Here is a 9,466-nt window from a genome sequence, read left to right on the forward strand (position 1 = left end):
GGAGGGAAAAGAAAATGCCTATCATTTCTTCTCCCTTACATAAATAAATGAATGGCCAAAATTAAACCAGGATTGTTTCAATCCCGTTCACAAATCATACTTCTGTACCACACCATGATATTTTGATAAAATGATAAAGAGAACCACAAGTCGTTGACACGTGGAGGATAGCCCTCCATCCCACCTCATGCTCGGCCCTTATTCAAGAAGCCACACTATTTCCACAAGCCTCCCTTGCATTTTCCGCTAGAGTGCTAGATGATCCTTAGCTGATCACACGAACACACTCGCCGTTCTTACTCTGCTCAGCTAAAAATCCCTTCACAACCCGGCAACACCAGCAATGGCCACCCTCTCAGTCTCAGGCACCATGGTTAGCACCTCCTTCCTCCAAAGGAAGCCAGTGACTAGCCTCAGCTCCCTCCCCGGTGTCAACCGGGCTCTTTTTGGCCTAAAGGGTGTTGCTGGAGCCGGCCGTGGTGGAAAAATAACATGCATGGCTGGATACAAGATCAAGCTGATTATGCCTGGAGGAGAAGCTGAACGTGTTGTCGATGAAGACGAATACATTCTTGACGCATTTGAGGAAGCAGGAATTGATCTTCCGTACTCATGCCGTGCAGGTTCTTGCTCTAGTTGTGCTGGTAAAGTTGTACAAGGAACCGTGGATCAGGCAGATCAAAGCTACCTTGACGACGACCAGATGGATGAAGGATGGGTTCTCACTTGCGTCGCTAGACCTACGTCTGATCTTGTCATTGAGACGCACAAGGAGGAAGCGCTCGTCGGTTAACTTGTAGTAGCACTAGTCTTTACAAGTTGCTGTATCTCTCTTGTTTGCCTTCATTTGTCGGTTAATTGTTATTGTTCTCTCAAACGATGAATTCCTCCTACTCCCTACTTTGTTATTAGTGTGTGCGTAACTGTTTTTTTTTTTTTTTCTTATTTTTTGGTTGGTGTCGCAACGTAAGTTGTTGGCTTGATAATCCCTCTTAAATATTTATTCGTAATCAGCTACTATAGCACAGCACAAACAAAACAAAAATAAGACTACATGCACAAGATCGTCTGTACCTATAATAAGCTTTTGAACCTTTAATAATAAGACTGCAGTTTCTGTTCACCAGTCAGATATGATTCACTTGCCCCGGAGGAACCATCGACAAAATTCTTTTTCACAAGTAGTTAGAAACAAAGCACTTCCATCATTCCATGGAAGGGTTGGTTGGTCAAGGGATGAACTTTCTCCAGATCCTAGCTACTTCAGAGGAACTTCATCACGTCTTCTGAAATAAATCGAAAAGGGTCTCGGGTTGATGTTGATGATGCTCCTCCAAGTCATCTGCATTTTCTCCTGCACCGCTAGCTATCGTTTGGGCCAAGTATTCTGAAATCCGGAAGGAAATGTCGTCATCAGGTGGATTTGAACCTTCAACAACGCAATCTGTTGATTCCTCATTCATGTCTGGATGATTCAGTGAAGCTGATGATGATGAACATGGAGATAGAGTACCAGAAGCAACCGTAATTATCTCATCCCCCTCGTCAATTGTTGATTCGAGTGAACATGTGGATCTTGTAGTAAGCGAGAGCGTAGCATCTCTTCTCGACTTCTCTTTCACCCTCTTACACCAGCTGTGCAGCGACTCCCGCACACTTTCAGCGATCAAAGCCTTCTTATGTCGGGACCCCATCTAAAGAGCAAAGATGAGATACACTACTATTGTTTCAGTAAAGAGATCTGCTATAAACTTCATATAAAAATCGAGTACTTGTTGTATGTACTTGGGGGGAGGGGTAATATTCTATTCTGTGCTTCGACTTGAGCTTTATAGATGAGAAAAATGCATTACGAAGTAAGTGAAATGACTCCATTAAGAACCAAATTGCTTGGTAGATCACCAGCTTGCCTCGCCAGAAAGAAGATGCAAGTGAAATTAGACCACAAACCTGGGTAACTATGACATTCAAGGGCACGGTGCTGTAGCTGCACCAAGCCTGAACTACGATCCTGCAAATATCAAAAGAATCAAAATGTCAAGTAGCAGGCTAAAAATTTTATTTAACAGAAATCTTATGCCTTGTTCTTCTTTCCCCAGCGGATGAGAATCTACACGAAACACAAGCACATCATCCACAATATTCTAGACGCTTTTGAATCTAAGGTGGCTACGCCGTTCAAGAGCCTTCTGATCTGCGTCTTAGCCAGAATTGCACTAATATCAGTCAAGTAAATAGATTTTCGTTCGCCTCCTAATAGGCAATGAGATTAACTGCTGCAAATAACAAACATGGCACAATAGCTTACTAGTCCTTTTCTACCTTACAGTTGACATCTCTTTGAAGGTGGCAAATACATATAACTAGCAAGTAGATACATGATACTCCACAAGTATTACTATATGCTTTGATATCAATGATTCTTCTTTCAGAAGCTTGAAACATACGTGGCTAAGATCTTGAAAAGAAGAAACATACCCAGAAATCAGCCGAATGGCAATGAGTGCATGGTTTTTCATAAAGCATCTTTGCTTGAATGCCCACTAAAAATCAAGAAAGAGATCCATTAGTTGGCAGACTTTCAATTGAGGGAGTTGCTATGCCAGCTATCAATTCTTAATAAGTGTTCCAAGTTTATTTATATGTTTTGCATTCCTGAACTTAATCAGTTTGACATAATTATCAGCACGTAAATCAGCAATGTGTGCAGAGACACCAGAGCTGCTGATATACATCTCTCTATACCTCAAGAAGATAAAGGCTTAATCTTTGAAAATTTAGCAGGCGACAAAGATGTTGAACATGAAATTTCTTGTATCTTCATTAAAAGAGCTTCCACTATTTATGGTGACAAGAATAAAAATTGCAAATTTAAAAGTTAAAAATGTGTCACTACTGCCTTTTCTTCTAAACTTATGTTTGTTGCAGACTACCTAATAAATTTTCGGTAGTTTCAGTGTTTCGCTGCATGTACTTCATCACATTCATCATAAATTTTCTATCTGGATAGCCCAATACTTTGCAAAGTTCAAATGGAATGAACGAATTTTGTTCTTACCAAGGACCAAATGAAGGTTGCCATCTCAAAAGCATTCTGCACAGAAAAGAGAGATAATCGGATCAGGATTCAAAATCACAGATAATACGAACTAAGCTATCCAAAACACAGTAAACTATGTGCTATTCATGCAAAAAAATGGTATCACCTGAAATGATATGAATTGGATCAAGCGTAACAGTATTTCTGGCTTCCCGAACCAAAACAATTCATCACGCGGCTTTACTTGGGTTCCAAAGGATGAACCTTTTGGCTCAGCAATTTCGAGTGCTAACAAGGAGACAACATGCTGGAGTTTCGTTCCGACCAACATGACAAGCTTTTTCAAACCAAATTATCAACATCAGAAACATTGACCACTAGAAGAACCATATTGTTCAGCCCAAACTTAGAGACAAGGGAAACTTACAATTGCAGGTATAAAAGAGAGCCAGAAGTAAACGTTAAGGCCTGTGTCATAAGAGCCAAATCATATGAAAATTTCAAAATACAAGACATTGTCATTCATCTACCGTTCAACGTGGTTACCATGAATATTGATGAAGATGCAGATTATAGCATAACCCCAGAGTGGCCAGCTGCACGTCCAAAAAAAATATGGCTATAAGATAACCATGTAGAGCAGATTATAATGTTTACATTATAATGTTTTCTGAACAGTTAAATATGCATGATAATTGTGCATTTTCATTTCTGCATATTTCAAAAGATGTAAATATGGTTGCACATGCCTTTTGTTTTCTTAATGTAAAATGACTTCACCAGTACAAAAAAAAAAAAGAATGTGGTGTTAAATCTGCAAAATCAAATCATTGGTTGCTGATGTGAATAATATGCATTGTGCTTAAAAAGATAAATCTACAGAAGACTTTTCACAAACGAAAGTAGAAACCAATACAATCTTCTGGCGTTTACATAACTTATTAACTCCTTAACTCCAAAGAAGCAGAAAGAGAAATGAAAAGGGTGAATAAAAAATGTCATAGTGAAAAGAAATGCATCTTAAATTTCTAGAGTCTCCATGAGATACCACTAGAAATTGAACTTTTTCATCTTTTTACTGTCAGGTCTTTTCTGTTTCTCTAAAGGATTGCAAAAGATTTCAATCTCTCAATATTCAAGGAATCAGAATTGTGAATTTGACAATGACATTCCAAGTTCTAACAGTGCAAACCTGTGTAAAATCTGCTAGGATTTGAATATTGCAACTCAAACTTTTACGCATTGCTAGACCCAAAAGGGAAGCAGAAATTTAAGCTCTTGAACTAGCAAATAAAGTAAAGGGAACAAGATCAACATCAGGTCTGCTATGTTTTGTTTTGGCCAAATGTAATTTGGTGCATGTAAAAAGATCAAACTCATGGGCCAAACGATTGCAGATTAGACATTGGATATAAATCCAAACAAGTATTGTTTCATAAGTTTTACTAGTTTTCCTTGGAAATGAATAAGTACAACCAATGTTATCCTTTAATATATCACTGTCATATCTCTTCCAGTTCACAACGAAAACTTTTCCCTGCCAAATATTGCTATAGCAGGTCATTTTAGGGGATCATGGAAAGTACCAAAATTAGATTTCATGTATCTTCATGTGGATTCAATTACTGAAGAAACTTGTATGGAAAAATATTATTCTTGTGAAAATTTAGCAAACAATTTTTGAATATAATAGAAAAATTCTGAACCAACCCAGGTTTTATAATCAAATTGCTCATCGATGACATAGAAAGTTAGACCACATTGGAGCTCTATTGCCTTTTTTCAAGAATAGAAAAGATGTTTGTGCTTTAAAGGTAATGCTGCAGACTAAATGTGGGTATGATTCATTGATCTAAACCAGTGAATAAATGTACCTAATCCCTACAATGCCAGAAAATTCATCTTCCATGCTACGGACCATGTACTTGTGGAAATTGTAGGAAAGTGGCAGACTGTGATTCTGCAAAAATCGAAAACCAAGTTAAGGATTACCCATCAGATACTGTGCACAAGTAACAAGTATGTAGCATGCTATAGCTGAAATGAGATGCAGCAGCACATATAATAGCTTTTTTATCTTGCGTGATGCTTACGTGCTGGATATGTGCACTATTATTACTACATCCATCAGAAGCATCAACTGACTGCATAGGGCTCCTACAAACTTTTTTTTTTTTTACCAGCAATGGGAGATCTTAGAAGCCTGGTTTATAACAGCATACACTTCTCGGATACACTACAATTACGAATTCTGCAGTCACTAATCTGGTGCCTTCATAAGTTGAGCATTACTCCTTTGAAACAAAAAGTTCATGGGAGAGAATTGTCTTGATTGTCATTAAATATAATAACGAGTAGCATCATTTTAGACCCCTGTTGTTCAGCTCAAATAAGCACTTAAATCCGTCCCTTTGTTTGTTAATTTATTTCTTAGACTGGAGCCTGACATTCTTTCATATGACAAGTGTGTCAAAAGTTGGTTCCGGTATTCTAATGACTAGGCCAAGGAGGTGCAAGCGAAAAGTTTGCAGTGAACAGCTGCATTCCGGGGCATAGGATTAAGTGACTTGTAAATTTGTAATGGTAGGACATTGGGTTCCGAGAAATACTGTCATTAGGGGCTATAGAGTTTATGGTTTCTTGGCAGTAGATTGAAGTTTGTAAAGAGTTGGAACATTTCAATGTGCATTAAGGGCAAGGCATTTGCAAAATGACAGTAGCAATGTGCTGGTTGCGAATAACTAAGGGTTAATGTTTGTGAGTATTTTGACTGTGGGAGTTAGGATGGTGCTTGGTTCTACTATATGCCGATGAGTTCCAGTTGTGATAACAGCAATAGTTTGAGGGGGTTTGTTAGTACTAACTGACAATTCTTGGCTGTGTTGTGGTAGGGTTATGTTGTCACGGTAACTTGTTATATCAACAAACCTCACTCCATTCTGCTTCAATTAGTTCTTATTTGTGCAAATGCTTGGATACACCACAAACACCAGAGATATCTTTATGTCCACTTCTTGTATTATAGGCATAATATCGAATTTGATTACTATGAAAGAAGTCAAAATGCCAGTTGGAGAGTCAGAGAGTTCAGCCCAGAAAATCAAATGTGTTAGTCAAAGATTCAAAATGCAGATCTGAGCTGGCAAGGATTCAGAATACATGCATCCTGAAAATGATATGATACACAATATCTTCTGGCATAGAGAAAAGAGAAACTAAATACCCACAGTGATGAATCCCAGTCGTAATGCCAAGTAATCTGACTTTTGAATTGAGCTTCTGAACTGCCTTAGAAAGCAAAGCTGCGAAATACAATTATACAACTAACATGTCACCAAAAGATCCAGCAAAAACATAAGCCCAGTCAACCATTATCATGTTATTCTATTGTACATCAATTCAAAATGGCACCTTAAATATTCCCATCATTGACTTCGCAAGAAACTTGGACAAAGAAATAACAGGTTTACAGATCATTCAAGGTACTATATCCATCAGTAGGACCTACTTCCAGTCAAAAAAGTGAAGCATGACATCCATTCATCACTCTCTCGATGCTGTCATTCCACAGTTTCAAAAGTTGAGGTGGCTGTAATACCCACATGAATTCAAAATGGTACTTAAGAATCTAAAAGCTAGCAATACAGTCATCAATATTTAGATTTGGTTTACAATTAGATTCATCACGAGATCTCTTGACATTATTATAAACCCCAATCAACTAGTAAGCAGTAGTTTTGCTGATATACATGTCATTCACATTGTTATAGTAGGGATTACCATCCAGATGAGAACACGGCTCCTACTCCATGGATGAGATGCATGATGCAGAGCAAAAGTAGATTGTCGCCTCATTACCTTGTTCTTTGGTGCTACAAAATGACAAATAGTTAGTATTTCTACACGTCAGGTATCACATCTGTAGTTTTACCCATGCAAAGCATTCCTTGAGTTCCTGTTTATCCAGTACTATCACTGTTTACTTGTGCAAGCAAGAGAGAAGAGTGTACAAGTCATATGTTCAGTTAACATACCTTGCAAATTCCCATCAGGTGCAAAAGTTGCTTCATTTTCCCATTTTCTCCAGCTGTATATCTATAAAGACGTATTAGGAGAGATTAACTTCCGACAACTATTGAGAGACCCCAAAAAAAAAAAAAAAAGAGCTGTTGCGGCTCTGTAGTTAACAATCATACTTTGTTAAGAGTTCAAAGGAATGAAAGTATACGTGATCCAGTTGCTACTGACAAATCTTGAGAAATGGATGTAATTTGCTTGTTAAACAATGTAACACTGGAGGAGAGAAAAGCATACCTTACTCATAGCCAAGCCAACTGTGATACAGCTATAAATTACATGGATAAAGCCAAGAACAAACAAGAAGCGGTGCAGTTGTTCAAGGCCTTCATGGGAAACAAAAGGTTCACGATCCTGAAATTTAAAATTCGTTTTGAAACAATTTCCAATCAGCATAATTAAAAAAAATATTTGAAGAGATGAGGAATTACCGCCCCGCATTGATGTAATGTTGAATAATTAAGTCCTGTTGGAATCTCAGTTTCATTTGAAAAAGTATCAGATTTTGTGAATAAGACTCTCTTACTCTCTCCCATGCCATAATCCTCGTCGGAACAAAGATAGAATTTACTGCTGAAAAGGGATGACTTCACACAAATTTGAGAAATCCACCTCGCCCATTGCCCCAACAACAGAGAAATAAGCCCAAGTAGCATCAACTCTGCCACACAACAGTAATATCAAGTTGGATCAAAAAGGCATGAAGCAAACCACCATAGTTATTCTTTTGGAACTTTTAGTTTCATTTCAAAATGCATTAATAACTGGAAAGGATTAGATTTAAGAATTTTAACAGTTAAGCCAGAAAAAGCAAACCAATCAGTAGGAGCTAAAAAGACAAATATACCAAGTAAACTCCAGATTCACAAAAGTGGCTGAATCACATTATACTCAGCATCGACTATGACATTTACCTTCTTTAATTTTCTCCAAAGAAGCAAATAGAGCCTTCCTTCTCGTCTTCGTCAACCACTACACATACCAACGAATACAAGCATAACAATAAAATTACAATCTTTAAGAATAGATGCATACAACTTTAACTTATCAAGAACAAACTAACTCAATGCAGCATCTCCCTTAAATGCCTGACCTTTCCAAATCTGTAAATGGACCTTTCCACAAACAAGCAGACAAAAACCATGACAGTAGTCACTGAAGCCACTGACCATGTTGGTGTAAACTCCAAAGATCTCCCTTCTCTTATAAGTTCATGCATCTTTTCCATTTAACAGCGAGAACCCAAATCCTAGATTTCCTTTTTCTTGACGATAGTGTTGGAATTTTGTTAGGAAAGAAAAAACTTGTAGCGACAGCAGAAGATCCAGGAAATGGGGAACTGGGCTAGAGCAAAAAAGCTGCCCATTTATAAGTTTCTTAAGCATCATGGCTTATATTGTGCTTGTAGACTAGCAGACCAGGAGTAGCGAGTTCATTTATTATGATACTGATGGATCACGGAAAATCTTCTTTATACAGTCTTCTTTAGTTTTCTCTTTTGAACATGTGCATGTACGAGTACAACTCTGTTCCATTATAAAAAAGTTGTGCAGATTAAAATATGGGAAAGCCCAGCTTTGAACGTGTTGGAATTCATGGGATTGTAATTCATTGGCTTCACCTTCACCGAGAACCCACCTCCCCACATGGATGCTACCCCTGGTTGGCAGTTTGGCACCCGCCCCTTTGCTCTCTCTACCTTCTTTCTTGATTATACTGCGTCTCTGTGTTTTACTACCTTTCTTCTACTTTTCTTAAAGGGTGTGCGCGTTTTTTGGTAGGTTTGAAACTTTTGACTACAAAAACTGTTGGTATATAAAATTAATAAATCACGAGAGACTCAAAGTTAAGGTTAAAAGGAGGAGAAAAAAAAAAGGAGAGAGAGAGAGAGACGGGGGGCGGGGGCAAAAGAGGAGGAGGAGGGGGAATTTACTACTACTAGTACTTGTACCAGGCTTGGAAAAGTATTTGCCTTGACTTTTTGGAACCGCGGTTTAAAGTTTCACGCTTTCAACTGCCAATAACTACGTTCGTAGATATTGGGTTAGATTGATTATTTTAATTGATTATAAATTTTTATTTTAAATATTCAATTTTTATGATGTATTTAGTTGCTTTTGTAATGTGATTATAAATATTTAATAACCAAAAAAAATAAAATCTATAATTACCTGAAGAGTAGCTTTTGCTTCTGATACAATGATTAGATTTTGTAAAATCTAAATCTATCGAGAACAAGGCTATTGATTAGTTTGCTGCACTTAATGTGTTAGTCATGACTATTACTTCTACTCACCCTAGCAAATCATTTATGTTGCTTTTGCACCCGATTTAGATTTTCACACTCTC

General features: G+C 37.7%; 2 protein-coding genes across 2 annotated transcripts; one reads left to right on the forward strand and one right to left on the reverse strand.

Annotated features, from left to right (window-relative positions):
* Positions 1 to 221: 221 nt before the first annotated feature.
* Positions 222 to 893, forward strand: LOC113753907 (ferredoxin). Its single transcript, XM_027298185.1, has one exon. The coding sequence runs from the start codon at positions 344 to 346 to the stop codon at positions 791 to 793; it is 450 nt and encodes a 149-aa protein (XP_027153986.1). The 5' UTR covers positions 222 to 343; the 3' UTR covers positions 794 to 893.
* Positions 855 to 8,425, reverse strand: LOC113753897 (MLO-like protein 4). The gene is made up of 15 exons (XM_027298175.1): positions 8,211 to 8,425; positions 8,032 to 8,089; positions 7,549 to 7,778; positions 7,355 to 7,471; positions 7,075 to 7,135; positions 6,821 to 6,912; positions 6,268 to 6,342; positions 4,915 to 5,000; positions 3,587 to 3,636; positions 3,468 to 3,508; positions 3,207 to 3,377; positions 3,059 to 3,094; positions 2,479 to 2,543; positions 1,951 to 2,011; positions 855 to 1,694 (listed from the first exon to the last, which is right to left on the reverse strand). The coding sequence occupies exons 1-15, from the start codon at positions 8,343 to 8,345 to the stop codon at positions 1,278 to 1,280; spliced, it is 1,695 nt and encodes a 564-aa protein (XP_027153976.1). The 5' UTR covers positions 8,346 to 8,425; the 3' UTR covers positions 855 to 1,277.
* Between the last annotated feature and the right edge of the window lie 1,041 nt (positions 8,426 to 9,466).

This window comes from Coffea eugenioides, chromosome 2 (assembly GCF_003713205.1).
Source record: "Coffea eugenioides isolate CCC68of chromosome 2, Ceug_1.0, whole genome shotgun sequence".
Taxonomy (NCBI): Eukaryota; Viridiplantae; Streptophyta; class Magnoliopsida; order Gentianales; family Rubiaceae; genus Coffea; species Coffea eugenioides.

Bases quoted from the DNA above. Each gene is read 5' to 3' on its own strand.
- LOC113753907 (XM_027298185.1), top strand. From the start codon at position 344: ATGGCCACCCTCTCAGTCTCAGGCACCATGGTTAGCACCTCCTTCCTC.
- LOC113753897 (XM_027298175.1), bottom strand. From the start codon at position 8,345: ATGGAAAAGATGCATGAACTTATAAGAGAAGGGAGATCTTTGGAGTTT. The intron at 3,509-3,586 runs GTAACCACGTTG...CTTATGACACAG, and splicing joins CATCTTCATCAATATTCATG to GCCTTAACGTTTACTTCTGG. The intron at 2,544-3,058 runs GTAAGAACAAAA...CTTGATTTTTAG, and splicing joins CAACCTTCATTTGGTCCTTG to TGGGCATTCAAGCAAAGATG.